General features: G+C 43.7%; 1 protein-coding gene across 6 annotated transcripts in view; it reads right to left on the bottom strand.

The window, feature by feature from the left end:
• Positions 1-24,262, bottom strand: part of STIM1 (stromal interaction molecule 1) — a 185,286-nt gene that overhangs the window by 59,502 nt on the left and 101,522 nt on the right. For 5 of the 6 annotated variants that reach the window (XM_045484229.1, XM_045484228.1, XM_045484230.1 and 2 more), the window contains exon 2: positions 23,358-23,488. In XM_045484229.1, coding sequence (XP_045340185.1) covers positions 23,358-23,488 — 131 coding nt within the window. Of the gene's footprint in view, positions 1-12,336; positions 12,475-23,357; positions 23,489-24,262 lie in introns of those variants that run through there. The other variant, XM_045484227.1, reaches the window with a different exon arrangement.

Raw genomic sequence — 24,262 nt, 5'->3', positions numbered from 1 at the left:
GAGTATCTTCTAAACTGAACCTATATTTAAAAACTAAATTTCACACCAAGAAAGTTCAGCTTTTCAGTCTACCTTAAAAAAAAAGAATCCAAAGATCTAGAAACACCTGAGTTCCTAGATTTTAAGGGCTTAAGGACTGCAATTTGACTGGAAGAGAAAAGGTGGCTTAGGGACCTGTCATAAACTGGTGTCCGCATGGCAAGCACATCATTTTTATGTAGGTTGTCCATTACAAATTAACTTCAAAATGCAACATTTTATGAAGATGTTTTTATTCACATTTTACTTAAAGCTAAGAAAAAATCAACTGTCCACATCAAAGGACATTATGTGCGTGTTGTCATTTGGGGCAGCGTGGAGATGGGGGAGTTGGTGCTGAGGGAGGTCATGAGGGCCTCAACCCCCACCCCCAGGGCACCACTCCTGGGTTTGCACACTGACCTGGCAACAATGTGCGAGAGCTGAGCATCAGCTGCCTCCTTCTGAAGAGGCAAGTACTCTCTAGCATGAGAGCAGAGAGCTTGTGATTCCTGATGCACACAAAAGCACTCTCTGTAAATTGTAGAGCACAACTCAAATGTTAGTTATTGTTATTGGCAGAAGGGTGGATAAGGATACGGAAAGTAAGAGAAAAAGCTTCTTCGTCAAAGGTGATGCTTCTGTGCTGTGTATACCCTTACCAGTGTTATTATGTGTCTATCCCCCTGCCAAACCATCTACGCTTTGATGAAGGTCCCAGTTATCCAGCCATAAACATAGCAAGCAAGAATGCTGTACTGAACTAAAACTCCAATGCCCACCGCAGTTGGGGTAGGCACTGCCACAGATTACTCTGCACACCACCCCACAGCCAACTAATAGCTGAAGTCTGGTTTAAAAGGAAGTTTAAGAGCAATGAAAAGCAAAAACAAAACCAAACCCAGAGGCAACTTTTGATTCCCACAACAAAGATTTACTATTTCCGACTCAGAACAAGCAGCTCTTCTCTCAGGAAGGCCTAAGAAGGCTCCCTACAAGTCTTGCCTTAGCATGGGGATGTAGCATTGGCCAGAGCTACAGCTCAGGAGCAATCTGAAGAGCAGGGAGCAGCTGTCACTAAGTATATTTAGCTCTGAGCTCAGAAAAGTGATCTCTGTGGCGGTGGCACAAAGAATGCAACCCCATCCCCACCCCAAGTGAAGCAGGAGTAAAGAGATGTGGGTGAGAGTGGACAGGAGGGGAAACATCTCTGTAGAATTCCCAACAAAACAGGCCCAGCCAGCTTCATTCAGGGAGTAGAAGTCACTGATGTAAAGCTAGAAGCAGAGCAGTGCATCTCTGGGCACAGGGGTCCAGGCAGGTCTCCTGGGTATTTCCTTAGAACCAATTACTCCTTCCTCCCATTTCCAACTTCATTTCCGACTGTTCACCTTCCACATCTCCCAGACCAAACCTCACCACCTCCACTCTCACTCACCGCTCCCCACACACAATATTTAGAACCTTCAAGACACATGCCCCAGATCTAAGATGCTTCCCAACTCTCGTTCATCTCTTCAATGTCCACCAAGGACCCACATTTTAGCTACAATAGCTCTAAATGCCATTTGTACAAAGTGCTGGGACTTGGATGTCTCATAGATGAAGTATCTGTCCCCAGTGAGATCAGAAGCTATTGCCGAGGGCAGGGAGATGAGAGTCATTTCTCACTCACCTTTGTACATCTAGTCTCACTTCTGCCAGTCCATCCACCATATTAGTCACCAGAATGACCTTTGTAAAGTACAAATCCATAAAGTATACCAACTTTAAAACTACTTAAAATTTTAACTTAAAAACTACTTAAAATTTCATGGCTCCCCGTTACCTACAGAATAAAGCCCCAGCTTCTTGGCCTCACATTGAAGGCTTTTAACAATCTAGTCATAGACTAGCTTCCCAGGCAGCCTCCTGGCTATTTTCCCTCCCTACCAGGCACCTACACTTCAGACAAGGAGTCAAGAAACTATGGCCATGGACCAAATCCAGCTTGCTGCTTCTTTTTATAAATAAAGCTTTACTGAACCATAGCTACAGTCATTTATTTATGTACTGCCTATAGCTGTTTTCATGTTACAAAGGCAGAGCTGAGTTGCTGTGACAGAGACTGTATGGCCAACAAAGCCTAAAATATTGACTGTATGGCCCTTTATAGAAAATGTTTGCCAACATTTGCTCTAGATACATCCAGCTACTATAGGCTCCTTGAACAAACCATGCTCAGTATAACTCTAAGCCTTTACACAAGGTGCTCCATTTAAAATATTTTCTCCCTGTCTTTATCTGCTAAAGAAAAAGCCACTGCCTCTGTGAAGTTTTCCAGACCTCACCCAAGCAAGTTAATTGCCCTACTCTCTTTGTTCTCTTAGTTCTCAGGGTATATATCTATGGCAGTACTTATCCCATTACACTATAATTACTATTTAATTACCCTCCTCCTTGCTATCCCTAAGCAACTCAAATATAGAAACTATGTTTTATTTGTCATTTATCTCTAACCAATGTCTTACACATTCTCTGGAACACCTAAACAAATAATTAATTTAGCTTCATAAGCCCACCTCCAAGCATGGGGCCTGGCACACAGCAGGGTATGTGGCTATTAAATAACTGAATGAGGAGCATCTGGCTGGCTCAGTCAGAGGAGCATGCGACTCTTGGTCTCAGGGTTGTGAGTTTGAGCCCGACACTGGGTGTAGAGATTATTTAAAAATAAAATCTTGGGGCATGTAGGTGGCTTAGTCGGTTAAGCGGCAGACTTCAGCTCAGGTCATGATCTCGGTTCATGGGTTCGAGCCCCACATCAGGCTCTGTGCTCACAGCTCAGAGCCTGCAGCCTGCTTCAGATCCTGTGTCTCCTTCTCTCTCTGCCCCTCCCCAACTCATGCTCTGTCTTCTTTCTCTCTCAAAAGTAAATAAACATTTATAAATAACATAACATAACATAACATAACATAACATAACATAACATAACATAACATAAAATCTTTAGGGGCACCTGAGTGGCTCAGTCGATCAAGTGTCCGAATCTTGGTTTTGGCTCAGGTCATGATCTCGTGGTTTGTGGGTTCAAGCCCTATGCTGGGCTCCACAGCTAGCAGTGTGGATCTTGCTTGTGTTTCTGTCTCTCACTCTCTCTCTCTCTGCCCTCCCCCACTTGCACTGTCTCCATCTCTCTCAAAATAAATAAATAAACTTTAAAAAATAAAATAAAAACTTAAAAAAAAAAATAAGTGAATAAATGTCTCTCACCCTACAACATCCAGCAGGGTGCTTAGCTTACCATAACTAGTCAATGTGTCTTTTGTCCCCTACACAAAAGAAAGAAAAAGGTTCCCAAATTGTCAGCCAATCTAAAATACAGATATTCAGCTAGGGGCCAGGGGGTTACTTACATTGGCTTGGATTCAGTGTAGGATGATGGTTCAGAGCTTTATTCTAGAGCCAGGTTGCCTGGGTTTTGAATCCCAGTTCTATCACTTTGAGTGTATCATGCACATCATTTGTAAAATAGGGGTAACAGTAGTACAAAACTTCATAATACCCTCATGTTGAGGGTATTACAAATGAATTAATTCACATATCAAACTCAACAGTGCCTGGCACAAAATATGCTCTTCTATGTGTGAATGAAACTCTCTCTTAAATATGAATATATTTAACATATTGTAAAAGGAATATAAAGATACTAAGAATGTGCAACTCCGGAGCCCACTATTACAGTGATGCTGATCTCTCACATGTAATGGACATCCCAGAAGGAGGTAAAAGATACATATTTCCTAAGTGCTTGCTATATAAAGGCCATGTGCCAAGAGATCAGCAATAGAGATAATTGAGACGCAGCACTTGTTATCGGCTGACCTTGAAGGTCTTTTCTGTCCTGCTCTATGATTCTTATTTTGAAAGCATTAACTCCAATTAAAATTAAAATTAAAATTTCACAACGATATGCAAGACCCACCTGCCTTCTTTGCCACATCAACTGCCACTTCCTGCCATCTCCAGTGATAACAAATTACTCAAAATTCTCTGAAAGTTACCAGGCTCTTCACCAGTCTAACGTCTTTGCATATGCTATTTCCTTACCTAAACACTCTCCTTCTTCTCCCAGTTGTTCCAGTCATCTCTCCAGACCCAAATTACATGTCAGCAACTTTACGTGTGGATAGAACTAACAGGCCTGCCTCTTCTGTGACTCCATCACAGCATTCACTCATCCCACTGTAGTATTCTCATCTGTTGACATATTCTTACCTACATCTACCACGAGAGGAACTTCTTTCAAGGCAGCAATGATGCTTTTCCTTTTACTCCTATATATCCAGCACCCAGCACCCAGCACCCAACACATATGCAGGTACAGAGAATCCCTCTGAGTTTGAGTCCTTGTCATGGAATCATCATCCTTGATGTCCTCAGACCATAACACTGGGCACATGACAGAGATCAAATCCTAAAGGTAGCATCTCAAGTTGTAGCCTTCTAGGTACCTGGCCAGAATGGCAAAGACTGGGAGACTTTTGGGACCAAAGTATACAAGCTAGCCAAGAACTACTCGCTGGGGAATCTTTGTCTTATGAAAGGAGGACAGAAATAGGTCACTAATTTAAAAATATTTCCCCAGAGAAAAGGGATCATCTTCTTAATTGAGGTCAATACTGCCATATTTTCAGAGAATGAATACACAGCCCCAGACAGAATACATTATGGGTATGCATGTTTTTGAAAATTGATGAGGGGCGCCTGGGTGGCGCAGTCGGTTAAGCGTCCGACTTCAGCCAGGTCACGATCTCGCGGTCCGGGAGTTCGAGCCCTGCGTCGGGCTCTGGGCTGATGGCTCAGAGCCTGGAGCCTGTTTCCGATTCTGTGTCTCCCTCTCTCTCTGCCCCTCCCCCGTTCATGCTCTGTCTCTCTCTGTCCCAAAAATAAATAAACGTTGAAAAAAAAAATTAAAAAAAAAAAAAAAAAAAAAAAAAAGAAAATTGATGAATTAGAGGGGACTTCTGGCTTGACAGTATGAGAAGCTCCATGGACCCACTCTCCAGTGAAACCGTGAAAATTATTTTTTTAAAGCACTGTTTAAAGTCTCTGGGAATAGTCCTAAGAGCATACAGCAAATGAAGAAACATTTGCTCAAGAACATCTACTAAAACTCAGTAAGAACTGTGAGAGTCTATAGTACCTGAATTAACACCTGCTCCCTCTCTCCCTCCCCACTTCCAAATTGGTAAAACAGGAACTCCACTCCAGACTAGAGCAGCCAAGAACAGGGTTCTCTGTTCCCCAGGCTCCTAACTGGAAGGCTATCTGCCTGAAGGAAGGCAGGATATCAGCATATTTCATCCTGCCTCCAGTTACCTGTTGTTAAGGCTATGTTCTAGGTGAGTCCAACTAAGAAGTGGGCCCCACTTCTTCCACCCAGGCCCACTCATGAAGCAGGGACTTCACCTTGGATGCAGAGTCACTGAGGATGCTGGGGCCCTGGCTTATAAGACAGCAATTATCCTCTGGGAGAGGCAAGCCAAGCCAGCCTGAAGCTACTGCCACACCTCCGCTGAGTGCTCAGCTCCTAAAGTCGATGTATCACTCAAAGAGAAGCACATCATTATCCCCACCTCCAGCTCTAGAATCATGGCTCAGAGATTTTGCCTGGGTGGGGAGCAGGCTTACACAGAGTTTCAAACCTCTTCCCAAAGGAAATTATTTTGTTTGCAACAGAATGTGAAGGAGTTCAAGACCTAGAGCATTCTCAAACACAGTGAAAGCTGTGGTAAAAAGGCATTTGAGAGGAGATTGGTGGATGATTAGAGATAGAAGCTAACTGTAGGCTGGAGAATTTGCTGGTGGGAACTGGGGAGAGGGCTAGGAAGAGCCCTCCTGGGGTAAGAACAAATCTCAAACACTTATCTCAGGAACTATCCTTTCAGAGGAGTCCCAATATGATTGGATCAGAGCAAATTTATGCCCAGAGCATTGCTGAAAACAACAGAGTAATCAGATGACAACTAATGGAACTTAACACCTGAATGTGGCCAGAAAAAGACAGAGTCAATGAGAGCCCTGCCCAAACCACTGTCATCCAAAGGTGACCATGGCCAAACCTAAAGCTCTGAGGAGCAACATGAGAGGCTTCACACAGTATAGGGGAGTAGGGAGTGAGGGTGGTAATGGACCACTAAAATGATCTTGCCAGCCACCAAACAAATAAACAAGCAAATAATGACAAGGCCCAGAGGGGGTTGGACCAATACCCAGAGTCGCTACAATATATCACAGAAACATCCAGTTTCCAACAAAAATATATGAGACATACACAGTAATAGGCAAGTATGACACCAGAAAAAAACACAAGCAAAGAAAACTGTGAGAGCAACCAAATTTCAGATTTAGCAGAAAAAGCCTTCAAAGAAGCCATTATAAACATGTTCAAATACTAAAGGAATGTGTGATGACGTTACACCAAATAAAGAATATCAATAAATATAAACTACAAAAGAGAACCAAATGGATGTTGTGAAGTTGAAAAGTACAATAACTAAAATGAAAATTTTAGGAAAGGGGGCTCAACAGGAGATCTGAACCAGCAAAAGACAGAATTGGCAAATTTGAAGAGAGATTGAAAGAGATTATATAATCCAAAAAACAAAGAGAAAAAAGAATGAAGAAAAACAAACCATCTCAGAGAAACGTGGTACACCATTAAACTCATATGCATAATGGGGAAATCAAAAGGAGACAATAAGGAGAAAGGAGCAGAAAAAAAAGTAGTCAAAGAAATTATAGCTGGATAATTTTTGGCCCAGGCAACTGAAACAATGGAGTTGCCTTCAACTGAAATGAGGAAGGCTGCGGGTAGAGTAGGTTTTAGATGAGGTGATACTTAGAATCCAGTTTGGGGCATGTTAAGCTTCAGATGCCTTTAAAATTCTTAGAAGAAAATACAAGGAAAAATATGATGTTGGATCTGACAATGGATTCTTAGGACATCAAAAGCCTGAGCATTGACAAAGATAAACAAATAAACTGGACATCATCAAAATGAAAAACATCTGTGCTTCAGAGACCATCATCAAGAAAGTGAAAGGTAGGGGCGCCTGGGTGGCTCAGCTGGTTGAGCATGCTCAGGTCGTGATCTCTCAGTCGGTGAGTTCGAGCCCCACGTGGGGCTCTGTGCGGACAGCTGGGAGCCTGGAGCCCGCTTCTGATTCTGTGTCTCCCTCTCTCTCTGCCCCTCCCCCACTCATGCGCGCGCGCGCGCGCGCGCGCGCGCTCTCTCTCTCTCTCTCTCTCAAAAAATAAACATTAACATTTTTTTTTTAAAAAAGAAAGTGAAAGGTCAACCTCCAGACTGGGAGAAAATATTGCAAATGATGTATCTGATAAGAGACTTGTATATATCTAGGATATAAGAACTTTAACAACTCAATAGTAAAAAGACAAACAGCCCAATTAAAAAATGGCCAAAGGACAGGAATAAAACATTTCTCCAAAGAAGATATACAAATGGTCAATAACCACTTGAAAAGATATTTGACATCATTAGTCATGCAAACCAAAACCGTAATGAAATATTATTTCACATCCACAAGGATGGCTGTAATTAAAAAATAGCCAATAACAAGTGCCGGTAAGGATATGGGGAAATCGAAATGCTCACACATTGTTGGCATGAATGTAAAATGGTTCAGCCACCTTGGAAAACAGTCTGGCAGTTCCTCAGACAGGTAAACACAAAGTTACCATATGACCCAGTAATTACACTCCTAGGTATATACCCAAGAGAAATAAAAACCCATGCCCACAAAAACTTGTACATATTGATAGCAGCATTTTTCATAACAACCAAAAGGTAAAAGCATAATAAATGTCCATCATCTGATGAGGGAAAAAGCAAAATGTAGTGTGCCTATACAATAGAATATTATTCAGCCATAAAAAGGAATAGAGTTCTGACATGTACTACAACATGGATGAACCTTGAAAACCTTACACTAGGTGAATGAAATAAGCCAGTCACAAAGGACCACATATTATGTGATTCCATTTGTAGGAAATGTCCAGTATAGGTAAATATATAAATATATAAAGTTGATTAGTAGTTGCTTAGGGCTGTGAGGAATAGGAAGATAGGGGAACAATAGCCAAAGTATATGAAGGTTTCTCTTTGAGGTGATGAAAAGTTTCTAAAATTGACTGTGGCAATGGCTGCACATATCTATGAATATACTCATAACCATTGAATTGAATGCTTTAAATGGGTAAATTATATGGTATATGCATTATATGTTAATAAATCTGTTTTTAAAAACTTGATGGGTTAAACCAGAGACCAGGCAATTTTTTTTCTGTAAAGAACCAGGCAGTAAATATTTTAGACTTCATAGACCATACGGTCTCTGTTACAACTGCTCAACTCTGTTCTTGAGCGAAAATAGTCATAGACAATATGTAAATGAGTAAGAGTAGCTCTGAACCAATAAAACTTTATATTTATGGACACTGAAATTTGAATTTATGTAAATTTCACATGTCACAAAACTCTTCTTTGGATTTCCCCCCAACTATTTAAAAATGTAAAAGCTATTGTTAGTTTATAGACTTTACAAAAAACAGGAAAGGGGTCATAGTTTGCTGATCCCTGGACTAGCACCTACTCCCTCTATTACAGCTTCAGGTATTAAGGAACTCTCTCTCCCTTACAATTCCCATAAAGAAGAATCAACTCTGATTCCTCTCTGTCTCTTCTCCATACTGCTATCCCTAGGCATGGCTTTCCAAGATTCTCAGACATGCATCCAGCCAAGCACTTAATAGCAGGAAAACCTCCTGGACTCCATTTCCAAAATAGAACACCTGACAAAAGAGTTGAGGGTTCACCATGTGTCCCTTTTAAATCCCACTTACCTTTAGGCAGTGAGAGGATAGGGGGAAAGGCTTGGGAACAGAGCATATATAAGGGAGTAAAATGGGGGCACCTGGCTGGCTCAGTCAGTCGAGCATGCAACTTGATCTTGGGGTTAAGAGTTCAAGCCCCAGACTGGGTGTAGAGCTAACTTTAAAAAAAAAAAAAAAAAAAAAAAAAGAGCAAGACAAACTCATGTTCCTCTTTAACAACATTCTGGCTCCTAATCAACTGTAAAAGGGAGAATTTAGGCTTATGTGTCAAACAACAATACCAAAACAAAAACAAAAAACTGTCCTTAAGAACAAAATCTATTAGGGCATCACAGTACCACAAGAGAAGGCAGAGGTAGTAGTGAAGACATTAGGGGTTCTAGAAGCCTTTATTAAGAAGCATTTATTCATGGGGCACCTGGGTGGCTCAGTAGGTTAAACATCTGACTCTTGATTTTGGCTCAGGTCATGATCTCCCGGTTCGTGAGTTCAAACCCCACATTCAGATCCGTGCTGACAGTGCAGAGCCTACTTGGGATTCTCTCCCTCTCCTTCTCTCTCTGCCCCTCCCTTGCTCGCACTGCACTCTCACTCTCAAAGTAAATAAACTTTAAAAAAAAAACAAAAAAGGAGGCATTTATTCATTCATTTGCCCAACCAGCCATTTACTGGGCATGACTCTGTGACATTCCTTGTGCTGGGATCCAAGGACACAGAGATTGATCAGACCTGTGGAAAGCACCAAGGTAAGACAGATATAGAGAGGAGAGTCAGTCCTTGAAAGCAAGAACCACTGTTGTATGTGGAGGAAGGGGCTATGGCTCAATCCCCAACATTGAGCCCAGAAACTCTCTCTCCAATCCTCCCAAACCCACACTGCCTTAGATCCCACAGAGTTTTCCACCCTGCACTAATCAGCGAGATTGCTCACCACCCAGAGCCATCACAAGGCTTGTGAAGTGAAATAGGAAAAAATCTCACAGATACAGACTATAATCCCATCTCTACTACTTATTCACAATGTCACCATAAGCCTATAAAATGCAGACAACCTCAAAGTGGCAATGTGGAGAAAATGAGATCATGTAAGGCACAGTCCCCCACAGCGCCTATACATAGGAGGTGCTTCATAAATGTTTGACTATTTTGAACCCAGATCCCTTGGCAGGAGGGCTCATTCCAGCACCCGGCCTCTGAGTCCCAGAGACTTCTAATCTTAGCTCCTCCTCCTCCCCAAGACGCCAGGTGGCAAGATGAAAGAGGACCCAGTCAGCGCCACACTGCGCCACACTGCCTTGTTCACACCTACCTGACCTACACCTGGGAGAGCCTGGCGTTGCCGGGCATGGAAGGGAAAGAGAAGAAGCTGGATAACAACACCACTAGTGACATTTTCATGCAGCATCATGGTTTACAAAGGATTCTTAACATTCATTATCTTATTGGAGCCACATACCAGCCATTGAAGATGCCCCTTTCTTATAAAGAAACTTTTCTCTAAACACCTCCCTACTTGATGTCTTCCAAACTTGTCATATATTTTGCCTCCTGCCTTTACTCATAAGTTCCTCTTTTCTGCTTCTCCTTCTTTTCATCAGTAAGCCCTGTTCATCTTTAAAAATCAAGGTCAAGGGGTACCTGGGTGGCCCAGTAGGTGAAGTGTCTAACTCTCGGTTTCAACTCAGGTCATGATCTTGCAGTTTCATGAGTTTGAGCCCCGCATCGGGCTCAGGCTCTGCACTGGCAGCACAAAGCCTGTTTGTGCCCCCCCCCGCCCCCCCCCCCCCCCCCCCCCCCGCTCCTTCCCCACTTGTGCTGTCTCTGTCTCTCTCAAAATAAATAAATAAACTTTTAAATAAATAAATAAATAAATAAATAAATAAATAAATAAATAAAACAAGTTCTAGTTTCACCTGCTCCGCAAAGCCCACCCCAGACATCCTGTCAATTAGAATGAGCCCCATCTCTGTTTACAATCCTTGTAGTTCATCATCTTTGGGATAAAATCCAAGTTCCTCAGTATGTTAAGAATCTGGCTAATGCCTGCCATTTCCACTTCAACTCATCTCCAGCCTCTCCCTCCCTGTCCCACTGTGACATTCTATGCTTGAATTAAAGGAACCTGTGACTTCACAGATCCAAGGACATCACTCACGTTCCTTCACTTGCTATACCTTTCTCCCCTTTGTCCCAGGTTAACTCCTATTCATCTGCCAAAATTAAACTCAGCCATTACCTCTTCTGGGTTGTATTTCCTGGAATCCTAGGATGAATTAAATTCCCTTTTCTTAAAATTCCAGAGCATGCAGTACCAATCCCTCATCACAACACCTATTAGGACACATATGTTCTTCTGCCTCACTAGTTATATGAGCTCTTTGCAGGTAGAAAGTCTTTGCATCTCCAGCGTCCAGGAGACAGCAGACACAAAATACGCTTGGAGAAGGAAGAGAGAAAAAGAGAAAGAAGGGGCAGTAGGGGAGGACATGAGAACAAATGATGGGGCGTCATGAGTCCTCAGGTGGACCAGGCATCGCACTGAAAACCCGTTGTTTCTACTGCCACAGAGGACACTGGATGTGGTACACATGCACGGACATGCACGGAGAGACCTGCATAAACAAACACAAACACCAGTTAGGTCTGACGGCCTTACAAGCCAGCCGCTGACTCCTCCTTGGACAGGAAGATTCAGAAGCTTGATACCTGCAGCAGGGCTGTCCTCTCTCTGCTGGCTTGACCATTTCTGTCTGCTAGATGACCCACCCCTGCACTCTGCCTACCACTTTACAGAGTCCAGATCCAGCCTAGATTAACAGCGTCTTTGGGTTCCCGATTGTACTTCTAACTCTGTTTTTATCTCCAGGTCCCGCATACTGTACTGTTGCCTAACCATTTGTTCCTAACCTTCTCTTTGATCCTTGACCTGGCTTATGGGCTTTCTCTCAAGTCCTATTTCCTCAGCTTGGTTTCCTCCCTCCCTCTGCCTTTTTTTTTTTTTTTTTTTAGTTTATTTATTTTGAGAGGTCAGGGAGGGGCAGAGACAGAGAGATGGAGAGAGAGAGTCCCAAGCAGGTTCCTACCTGTCAGCGCACAGCCCAACAAGGGGCTCAATCTCAGGAAGTGTGAGATCACGACCTGAGCTGAAATTGAGAGTCAGACAGTTAACCAATGGAGCCACCCAGGCACCCCTCCCCTCCCTCCACTTCTTGTCATACACACAGACACGTCTAAATACAAAAAGACACACACAAATACAAAAAGGCATAAAATGATGTACACACACATACAAAGAAACAAACACAAAGGCACATAAAGACACATACACATATATAGACACACACACAGAGGAGTCTTACAAATCTACCTAATCTCTGTCATCAACAGGATTGCAATCCAGAACAGACAAAGCCGACTCACCAACAAAGAATGGGGAAGGAAAACAACAGTCTGCGTAGTGAGAACGAATTCCCCTGTCAAAGCAAACCGTCTGGGTTTTCCTGGAAACATGAGCGGTACCATCTGGGGGAGCTGCTGCTTCATCCTGTATCTGGCTAAGGCACTGGGACAGATTGCAAACTAGGCCTACTCCCTCTGATGTGTAGCTCAGCTTGTCTAGCAACTGGTACCCTTCCCTGAGTGCTGGCTGACAATGTATCTTCTGCTACACCAGCACGGTAGTTGACCTCACCCTTATTTCTCTTGCAAACCGCAGCCCCCACCACCACCCCCTCCCCCGTAGCCCCTGTGCACACCACCATTACAGTCCTGAAAACGTGCTATTGTTGTTGCCAGTTTACATGGCTGCCTCTCTCACCAGCCTGAGGGCTTATCAATAGCGAAGAGTATCTTATTTTCATCTCTACTTTACAGATGAGGAAAGTGAGGCTCCAAATTACTCACAGATCTACATTGCAAAGTTTGGATTTGAATTCAGGTCAGACGCCAAAGCTTATGCTTAGACTTTTAAGAAGTCAATGTCCACATACTTTATTCTAAAAAACTCACAAGAGTTTGGACTGAATGCATGAGCAAGGCCACAGAATTTGAACTCAGTGGGGGTTGGTAGGTGAATGCTACAGCCGCCCTACAATTAAGTATTTACAAGAAAAAATGGGGGACAGGTCATTCCCTTAGCCTAAGGACCAGGTTTCACCTGAAGAATGATGTCATTCACAGTATCACTCATCTCTGTTCTGTCCAAAAGGCCTGAGCAGACTTCAAACTGTGCTTTACCTACATTAAGGGCAGGAGGTCAGAATGTTCTGCAGGGAAAGAGATAAGATGGTGATTACACCAGGAGACCAGCAGGAAGCTGGAAGGCAAAAAACCAGAGAGATGCCTCCAAACTGTAACAATCCTTCAGGTCAAAGAAGAATTACTGCAGCAACAGAAATGTATACACAGAAACCTATGCTGAGGTTATCTGAAAAATTGTTTGCAATTGTTTCTTTTCTGCCCTACTTGCTGCATATAGTAAACATTAAAAAAAAAAAAAAAAAAAAAAAGCTCCAGGCTGTCAAAGTTATTCAAAGAGGAAGCCAGGAAATCTATGTTCAGGATTGGGTCCAGAAACCAAGAGGAGAGGTCTGCTTCCCATGGGCCAGCATGGCAGCAGCAGTGGGAGTCAGAGGGAGGCCTGGAGCACAAGGTGAATCCAGGAAAAATAATACCAGGGCTACTTAGCCAAGTGCCTCTGACATGTCCCCTCCTGAAGCTCCATATAGCAAGAGCCAAGAATCTGATTCAGGTTCCTGGTATGTGGGTGAGAAGGAATTACCACCTGGGCTCTCCCCATAGCTTTCTTGCCATCTTAGCTTTCCCATAAGTGACAGCTACAAAAAAGAAAAAGGGAGGACAGGAAGGAGGTGGGAAGGGAGGAGGAGGGAGAAGGGAGGATGGGAGGGAGGGAAGCGGGGAGGGTGGGAGAGAAAAAGAGGAAGGATTCTCCCAAAGAGAATGTCCCAGGGCTCTTCAGTCTGGTATCCTCAAAAGCCATCCATACCTACCCAGAAATAAGCAAACTAGCTATCAGTTAGCTAACCATGGATCTCTGCCTCCAGAAACCATGGCACTTCAGACTTAGAAGCACCTCTGCATATCTGTCAAAGTTAGGAGTGGGGAACACTGAGACAGAAATCAACACGGTTTTCAAAGTGTTTATTCTATAGAGTCCTAGGGGTTCCTATGGGTTGGGCTATATAGCAAGGCAAGTGGGAGGTGACCGTAACACCAACAAATGTTGTAGTGACAATTTTATTTTTTTAACATCTTTATTTAGATATAATTTACATACCAATTTAGTGGGCAACTCAAGAGTTTTTAGCATATTCAGAGGTGTGCAACCTCACCACAAGTTTAGAACATTTTCATCAGGGGCGCCTGGGTGGTTCAGTCAGTTGAGCCTCCGACTTCGGCTCAGGTCATGATCTCACGGTTCATGAGTTTGAGCCCCATGTCAGGCTTTGTGCTGACAGCTCAGAGCCTGGAGCCTGCTTCGGATTCTGTGTCTCCCACTCTCTCTCTCTGACCCTCCCCAATTCATGCTCTGTCTGTCTCTGTCTCAAAAATAAATAAACATTAAAAAAAAAATTTTTTTTTAAAAGAACATTTTCATCAGCCTGATGCAGATCTGAGTTGCAATAACCCCCAAAACAGGTAACTATGTGCTAATTTCAGTCTCAGTTTCCTTATTGGTTATATGGAAAGATTAATACCTGCCCCACAGGTTTCTTGTAAAGATTCCATGACAGAGTATATGTAAAGCAGCCACTTCAGGCCAGGTGGGCAGAAGCAGTAGCAGGAGGAGAAGACACAGTGGTGCTACCACTGTGAACGAAACCACAGGCTGGGCACTTTCTACACATGATTTCATTTCATCTTGGCTATAATCCTTCAAGGCAGAGACTACTGCCCCCATGTGACCATGAGAAAATGAAAGCTCACAGAGATTTAAGAAACTTTCCAAGGTCACGCAACTCACAGTTGATGAAAGTACACCTAAAACCCTCATCTTTCTTGCTCCAAAGCCCGTGTGTACTTTTGCTCAGTCACATAGCCTTTCAGCATTCTGTGTCTTTTTTTTTTCTTGTGTTCATCTATGCCCTCTTTGTACATGTTTTTCTCTAAGTCTCCCCTATTATTTTATTTATTTTTTTATGTTTATTTATTTTTGAGAGAGAGAGGCAAAGGCAGAGTGTGAGCAGGAGAGGGGCAGAGAGAGAGAGGGAAACACAGATCTGAAACAGGCTCCAGGCTGAGCTGCCAGCACAGAGCCCGACGCGGGGCTCGAACCCACGAACCATGAGATCATGACCTGAGCCAAAGTCGAACGCTTAACCGACTGAGCCACCCAGGTGCCCCTAAGTCTTCCCTATTATTTTAACTACAGTGATTTCACCTCCGCCCAGATTCTGTATGTGATTCACAGCATAAGGTAGAAAGATAAGGAAGGGGTCACAGAGGTCAGACACACACATCATACATTAAGCAATATCATATCTTTATCCTAGACCCTAGCTCTCCTAGAAACATCCCACCACTGAGCCGGCCACCATCCTGGCCAGGAACTCACAAATCCAAAGCACCCTGCCCCACTACCACTGGCCAGCCAACCCTGGACTCTAGCTCTGCCCTAAGGAAATAATTTAAGGGGCACTCAGTGATAAGACAGGATCACTGCTTTCAAATTCAAATTTCAAAAAAAACTTAACTCATCACCTTTGTGTGTAAGGCCCTGTACTAAGCACTGTGTGAGACACCGTGATAAATAAATAAGACCTGGTTCCTGCCCCTGAAGGCAATCACAATCTAGTCAGACAGACAACTAATTACAATACAGAGCAGAGCGATATGCCAAATGAGAGATTCATGCCAATTACTTCCCACATAAAGAAACAATAAGATTTCTAGGAGAAGACATTTAATCTAGGCCAGCAGTTCTCAACCAGGGGCACTTCTGTCCCCCAGGGCAATCGGCAATAGAGATATTTTGGTTGTCACAACTTCTGGGGTAAGGAGTGATGGTGGAGGTTTGCTACAACATCTAGTGTATAAAGGTTAGGGATGCTGCAAAACATCCCACAGTGTACAAGATAGCTCCCTACAACCAAGAATCATCTAGCCCAAAATGCCACTAATGCTGAGGTTGAGACACCCTGATCTAGGCTTTGGTGGATGAGTGGAATTTTTACAGGCAATAGGAGAGGCAGAGAGATGCTGAGATGAAAATGTATCTAAAGCGAAGGCACAGTGATAGGATAGAGAGAACATATTGGAAGTGGTTGCAGGATAAAGTAGGGGAATGCAGTGTAACGTGAACTAGTCAGGAGAGCTAAAGGCAGATCGTGGGAGCACCGACAGGCAGGTTTAGATAGTGAAGACTAATTTAGTAAGTAAAGGCAGGCCACTCTTATAGTTAAATGACCTCTAAAAGACGATTAATAACACCTAGCTCATAGAGTGGTTGAGCATTAAATGACACTGTACGAGCCATCAGCTGGAACATGGCTTGACACGTGGTAAGGATGGTCCTCTTCCATTGCATTCCCTTTACAAGGGAGAAGTAATGATCAGAGTTGTGCTTCAGTAATTCCAGTAATAGTGCAAAAAAGACAAACTTATAGGTAAGGTAATACAATCAAAATCATTAGGGCACAAAGCAAGACATTCTAATTACGTGCTAAATTGAGTTGATATAGAATGTGTGCTATGGGAATTGGTACGGGGATGAGAGAAATCGGTGGGGGTGGGAAAATCAGGGAAAGTTCACACACGAAAAGTGAGTCTGGAGCATTCCAGAGGACACCTAAGACAGGTACGGACAGGGCCAAGGGTTGAAGGGAGGGATATAAGAAGTTAACTCCAGCTAGGGATAACTAGCTGAGAAGAGAAAGGGGCCTGCAATAAGCATGGAACAGCTATGAGACAGTGAGGACGAGGGTCAGACCAGAGTGGTAGGAGGTAGGTGCAGAGAGTCTTAAGAAAGACCAAGGCCAGATTTGAAGGGATGGAGTGCTAGACACAGATAGTCAGAAGGAATAAGAAAAGAAAATCATGCAGGACACATGAAACCAAAACGTAACTTAGGAAGACCGCTGGCAGCATGAACAACACGGGCTGGTAAAGGGATGCTAGAGGCAAGAGAGCACTTGGAGGTGTCTACAGCTATCTGGATGTAAGGAAATGAGGCCCAAAGGCGGAGGAGGGAAAGCAATTATTATTAACCATGCTGATAACTTTCGGGGAATAACTCAGTTACTCACCCTCATCCAAGTTAGCCCAGCCTGGCCACAGCACTGCTTATATGCAAGAAGCACAGAGGGCTTCTCCCTCCCTCCTTATATACCACCTCCCACCAAGTCCAATCCCTGCTGGCCTTTGGGGTTTGCAAGTGGAGGCGCTCCTCTCAAAGTTGAGTTCCCCCAGCCCTGATTCCACTTGGTGCGAGGTTCCATCCTTCCCGACTCACAGAGCCTCCCACAACCAAGCATGCCTCTTGGTGGGGCAGTGAAAAAGGTGGAAAGCAAGTCAACTCCTACCCTGCTAAAGTCAAACAGATCTGGTGACAGTACTATAATATGGCTTTGTTGTTCGAAACTCCTCTAGCCTTCCACATGGGTGGGGGGAAATGAGAAGTTCTCACATAAACCTTTTTTAAAGCACACAGGCATACAGACAGGAGGCTAGGGGGAGCGGCTAGAGGAGTTGCAGCCCCTAGAAAAGCGTGGCCCTGCTCTGTCATGCCCCACCCCCTTCATAGCAGCTACTCAGGCGCACATAGAACTGCCTCCTGTGGCGCTCTGGTCCTAGTCAAGTCAGCCAAGCTGCTGGGGGTGGCTCCCAGAGCTGAACACTGTGGTGCCGGTGCCGTGGGATGAGAGAGCTAATCTGGAAGTCTTGCCATATAGGCCAGCCCTCACTATCTGTACCACCACCCGGAGGGAGGAAAAACCATGAAATCCTGCGTCAGCCCTTTGCGTGCATTAAATTCTTACAACAACCCTGCAAAGATCTCCTCAATCAGCTGAGTAAACTGAGGCTTGGAGAGGTGAAGTTACTTGCCTTTTTGTCACATAGTAAGTGGCAAAGCCAAGTTTTGAATACAGGCCTGTCTGCATTAAAATGTATGTGCTTTCTGATGAAAACAATAACAATAATAATAATAGCAAAAACTAACCATTACTGAGCCTCTTCCATATGCCAGGCATGGTACTGAGTGCTCTGTATGCATTATTTCATTTAATCTTAGCAACACACTCATGAGATGCCTACTCTTATCACTCCACTTCCAATGAAGAAACCGAGGCTCAAGGAGCTGAAGTAACTTCTTCAAGTTTCCATGGCTGCTGAAGGCAGAGCCAGGTTTAAACCTAGATCTGTGTGGCTCCAGAGCACCACTTCTCAACCCTGTGCTATGCTGCTACACCACACTGCACAGACACTAACAAAAGCATAAGTTGATTTTGCAGCTTCCTGGGCTCATACTGCTACCTAACCATCCCCTGCCCCCCCCAAAACGTGTGATCACACCCTTGCTCAAGCCTCCCTTCTCAGCCAGACACTATGCTGCTACCCAGATATCAGCCAGTCATTCCACCCAATGATTAAATTAAGCACATATTCTGTACAGGGCTCTGCTGGGCATTGGGGAAACAAAGGCAAAATAACCAAATAAGGCCAGTCCCTGCCCTGAAAAGTCTCACAGTCTGGTGAGAGAAACACATCAGTTAAACAAACATTGAAATACAACTGTCAGATACAGGTAACTTTCTGGGAAATACAGAAGAAACAGAAAGGGGAAAATAACCAGCATTCACTGAGCTTGAATTGTGTGTCTGGTACTATGCTGGCAACTTTTTTCTTAACTAACATATGATGAAATTAACTTTGGGGGGGGGGGGGTCAGGGGTATATAGTCATATGAGTTTTGAAACATATTTAGATTCTTCTAACTGTCCCACAACCCAGACACAGGAAAATTCAATTACCCCCCAAAATTCTGTCATTCTGCCCCTTGATAATGAAACCCTCCCCACATTCCTAACCCCTAGTAACCACTGGCCTAGCTCCCATCCCTACTTTCTCAGAATGTCATCATACAGCACATTAACTTTTTGAGTCTGCTTTCTTTCCCTCAATATAAGGCCTTTGAGATCCATCTATGTTGTGTGCATCAATAGTTCATTCCTTTTAACTGCTGAGCAGTTTTCCATAGTTTGTTTATCCATTCACACATTGAAGGACATTTGCTTTGTGTCCAGTTTTTGGCACTTATGAATAAAGCTGCTATGAACATTTGTGTACAAGTCTTAGTGTGAATATAAATTTTCATTTATCTATAGGGAAAAAATGCCGAGAAGCAGAATTGCTGGAGCATGTAGTGAATTATGTTTAACTTTCTAAGAAACTCTATAAGCAAAAGTTCTGGTGGCTCTACCTCCTCGCCTGGCACTTGGTGTTGTCCATTTTTTAATTTCAGACATTCTGATGGATGTGTGGTGCTATCATGCTGTGGTCTTAATTTGTACTTCCCTAATGGCTAGTGATATTGAGCATCTTTCCATGTGTTTAATTGTCATCCATATATCTTCTTTGATGAAGTGTCTGTTCAAATTTTTTCCCATTTTATGTTGACTTGTTTGGTATCTGTAGAGTTTGGGAGTTATTTGTGCTGGAAACTTTACCAGCTCTTTTCTCCCTGAATTCTGACAATAGCCCTGCAAGGGTAGGAATCATTAACCACCATTTTACCTGAGAAAATTAAAGGGGAAGTCACTAAACTACTATAAACACAGTTCTTCCTAATTTCAGAATTTTACTTCTCATTTAATTGCCTGTGACATACAGACCACTAGAATGCAAGCTCTATAAAAGCTAAAATTGTATCCATTTTGTTTGTTACGGAATCCATAGTCCTACAACAGGTATTCAACAAAAATTTGTTTAATGGCTGGATAAATACCCTTGATTTTCCTTGTAGGGATCCAGTTGAAGGGGCAATGGTTTTGTTTGTTTGTTTGTTTATTTACTTATTTTAGTATAACTTATGATCAAATTGGCTAACACACAGTGTGTAAAGTGCTCTTGGTTTTTGGGGTAGATTACTGTGGTTTATCGCTTACATACAACACCCAGTGCTCATGAAGGGACAGCAGGTTTAGACAGCCTCTGTCTGTCCACCTCAGACTGTCAGAACAACCTGACAGGACCATCCCACTGTAGCAAATCCATTGCCCACAGGTAGTGTCCCCACCAGAAGTCTCAGTACAACACAGGTCATGAATTTCCATGCTGTTGGCCTGGTAGAACTCCCTCCCAGCCTTGCCAAGAAGGGCACCATCACCAATAATGCCACCTTGCTCATCTGAAGGGCCCACAATCCATAGCTCCGCTAACTAGGACAGAAGCAAACAAAGACAGTACTGGAGCAGCCAAACTGGCTGCCCCACATGCCAATGATTACATATTTCCTATAAAATGCCTGCTGAGTCTCAGTTAACCATACATCTAATTTCATAGCTCACAGAGAAGTAAATAGAAATTAGAAATGGGGATGAATCAAAGAAGAGACAGGGAAATTATAAGAAGAAATCACAACAATGAATATAGGAATCTAAGCCCTGGGGTAGTTATGGAAGAGGCCTGATGACATGTTCTGAATGATCCAAAGAAAGTTAACACTCTGTTCACAATAATCTATAAAAAGAAAGACTTATTTCAAAAATGGCTAAAATTTTAAAAGATCCAGAACTGAGGTTATAGTTCAGTCACCTGGAAAGCTTGCTGATAAGAGGCTGAACAAACGAAGCCTGAAGATACCCCTTCAGACTTCCTCTAAAATCCTTGGGGAATCAGTGGTGCTTTCGAATGGTCATAAAAAGTTCAGGTCCATCATAGCCAGCACAACCAGGGTCTCATCTCTGCTCAGTACCCGTGAGCCAATATTCTAAGCTCTGAGCGGTCCACCCAACATGCTAGTTAGAACCTGAACTCCAAGGTTGTCTCATATATGTTTAGAATGACTTAAGCACACATACTTTGCCACCATTACCTTCTCTTTCAAAGACAGTAGCTTGTGACTGATGGTGAAAACCCAGACTGGCAGGCCCCTCTCACCACCAGAGGCCTGAGCCTGCCGGGAGAGAAGTTGAAGCCAAAGCAAGGCAGAAGCTACACTGAAAAAGAACAGCTCACCACTGGCACAGAGAAGAGCAGGGTGACAGCTTTTGTGTTATTTTAGAACAGTTTGTGCTGATGAGCTTTTTGTTGTGGTAACATTCCTCTAAAAAGAACATTTTCTTCCTCCCCTCATTGACAAAGCAATTCAGCAGAAAGTGAAAAAAGAAGGAGGAGCGGGTGACAAGGATATCCAGGAATTTGTGGATCTTAGATCATATCACCTTCTTAATTGGTGTGCCACCTATCCCCCAGTCCTGTGGCCAGGCCCCCTGAGAGAGGGAAACCTCTAGTCCTCATTTGCGTCGTCCAGGAACATGGTCCTTTTCCCATCGTGGACAAATAAAATCTGGGTCCTTTGAGGGCCAGTGCCACTTCAAGATGTGACCAAAACTTTCATCACGCCTGTTGTCCTTGCTCAAGAATCTACAATTGCCAGGTTCAATAAGTACTCATCTCTCAGCCTAGTCGCCTGGGCCCCACTTTCCTTTCCAGGTTTTTGTCCTGCAGTCCTCCACCATAGTCACTCCATCCAACCAAACCCACCCACCCTGCTCTAGTCAGAGCCTCCCCCCCCCCCCCGCCCCGCCACATCTGTGTTCACACTGGCTCCCTACTTACCACTCAGGCAGTCCCACCCCTTCCACTCCACCCAAATGTCTGCTTCTGCTCCAGGAAGCCTATTTTTCTCCTCTTATAAATTACTTAGACATTACCCAGTTCAACCTAATGCTAGGATCCCCTCTGCTAACCAATCAATAGAGCGCTGTATTCTACTTGCCCATCTTCCGTGACGGGGAGTTTACTACATACCTACCAAGGAAGCCTCTCCTAAGACAAGATGGCACTATTAGACGATTCTTCATTCTAGAAGAATATGGCCATATTTTACTTTTCCCACATTGGTCCTGGTCCTGCCTTTAGTTTAAGAGAAACAATATAGTGGTACTTAATAGCACAAGCTTTGAAATCAGATCTGTGCTCACATCCAATGTGTCCTTGAACAAAATGCTTCACCTTTCCAAGGCTCCAGTCCTTGACAATAATACCAACTTCAAAAGGCTGTTATGAAAGGTAAAAGAGTAACTACCTTAACACCATGAGCTTAACACCATGCCTGGCATAGAATAAGAATCCAATAAAGGAGAGCTGGTGCTGCAGTTTTCATCGCCATCACCATCGTTATTTAAAAATCTAATTCCTCCACTTCTAATGTATGTGAGATACAAATTATATTACCCAGATCTGTTCTTTTCCAGGCTCAAGTTTCTTCACTAGACTGTAAATGATAGGAGGACAGATGTGTGTGTCCTATTTACTGCCACATCCCCATGTCTACAACAGTGCCTGGCACATACATAATAAATACCTATAAATACTAAGTTCTACTGAATGCTCTCCATTTCATAGTGTCCATACCCTTCAGCATTCAGGTCACCCTTTTCTGTAGAGGCTCGCACTGTTCCAAATACCTTGGACAATGTGAGATCCAAGACTGAACTCAAAACTAGGCTTACCTCTTCCTCATGACACGCACCATATCACTATTAAAGATTTGGCATAACTTGGCAGCTTCACCAAACTGCCGGCCCACGTTGAGCTTGAAATCAACTAAAACCTTTCAATCTTTCCACACATGATGACTTTGCACTCTGGGCTCTGTGGAATTGGAACTGTAGTAATGCCAAAAGGTGAAACAATAACAGAGCTTTTTCCATCTAGAGTTTCCTCTCGCTCCTATTATCTGGACCACTCAACCAGCTCCCAGTAACCGCAGCCTGGAATTCAGAATAATCTTTCTAGGAACATGTGTTTCTTCCTCCTGAACAGACTATAAACTCCCAAAGGGCAAGATAATGACTGTTTTGATGTCTCTCCTACATGCCAACACAGGGCTGAGTACATAGCAAGTACAGACTGATGCCCTCCATCTGCAGCAGGATTACAATATGGGTTCAGGGGAACTATAGAGACCAACCTCGGGACTCTCTCTCCCTCTCAAACAGCACAGCTCAGTCAGTGTTGTACTTCTAGCCAGTAGGCAGATGGGAGCCAGTCCAGGCATACAGACAGCAGGCCTGCACTCGGACAGGCTGGCTCCTACAGGGCTGTTCTGCTGAGAATCACTCCCTTTGACAGGAAGGAGCTCCTAGAGAACAAGCCAATACCAAGAACATCTCTCCAAAAGGAAGAGTGTCTAGGCAGCCTTCAGGGACTGTCCAAACAGGAAGAGAAGGGAGCCACGGCAGGGGGAGAGAGCTCACCTCATCACTTTCTTCCACATCCACGTCACCATTGGCATCGTCGTCCATCAGCTTGTGGATGCTGCGGACTGCATCAAAGCTGAGCTTCTCATCCTCACTGTGGCACAGGGGCTTGTCAATCCGGCAAAACTCTGTACAGGAAAAGCAAGAGACAACATTACTGTGGGCACTGCTGGCCTCTGCTATCCACCTGTCTCAGTGTCCTTAGCCTCTAGCACCTCAAGCCTCGTGTAGCCACTTAAATAGCTATTTGTACAGTGAGAAAAGTGTTTCATCCAGTCTTCAACTCTCTTCCCCCAGGATGTGCTGAGTTCCCCAATTTAGGGACAATGTCCTATTATCCTGATGGCTCCCTGGCAGGAAAGTCAAGCATAAGGCTGGGAATACCCTGGGATCTAGACAAAGAACGTGAATAGGTAACTCACAAGAAAAAATATAAATGAGAGAAAATATAAATAGCCAATGAACACAGAAAAAAAACTTTTGCCTTACCAGTAAGCAAAGAAATACATATTCAAGTGAAATACCATTTTTCATCAGTCAATAAATAAATGCACGTGAATACAATCTTTCCAGAAACAGGAAGACAGCCCATTCACTGCAATGCCAAAATAATATGTAGTTTTCCTTTTGGTTCACTTTGTCACTGCTGGTAATAATAACATAATGCCAGTCACAAACTAACTGGAGAAACCCTTCACATGCTATGCCCGCCCATTGACAGCTACGGTCAGCAAATAGCTCTCAGACATCTAAGGTCCTGGGCACACCGGGTGCAACAGCATGGCAGGTCTGCAGTACAGCTTCCCCCACCCACCAACACAGTCGTTAATGTGACACAAAAACCAGCACGAGAGCCGAGGCCACCTACTCCTCTCTTAGAACCCTGGAAAACACCGTGCACA

Source organism: Leopardus geoffroyi, chromosome D1, assembly GCF_018350155.1.
Source record: "Leopardus geoffroyi isolate Oge1 chromosome D1, O.geoffroyi_Oge1_pat1.0, whole genome shotgun sequence".
In the NCBI taxonomy this organism is placed as follows: domain Eukaryota; kingdom Metazoa; phylum Chordata; class Mammalia; order Carnivora; family Felidae; genus Leopardus; species Leopardus geoffroyi.
This window is presented reverse-complemented; position numbering and strand designations above follow the sequence as displayed.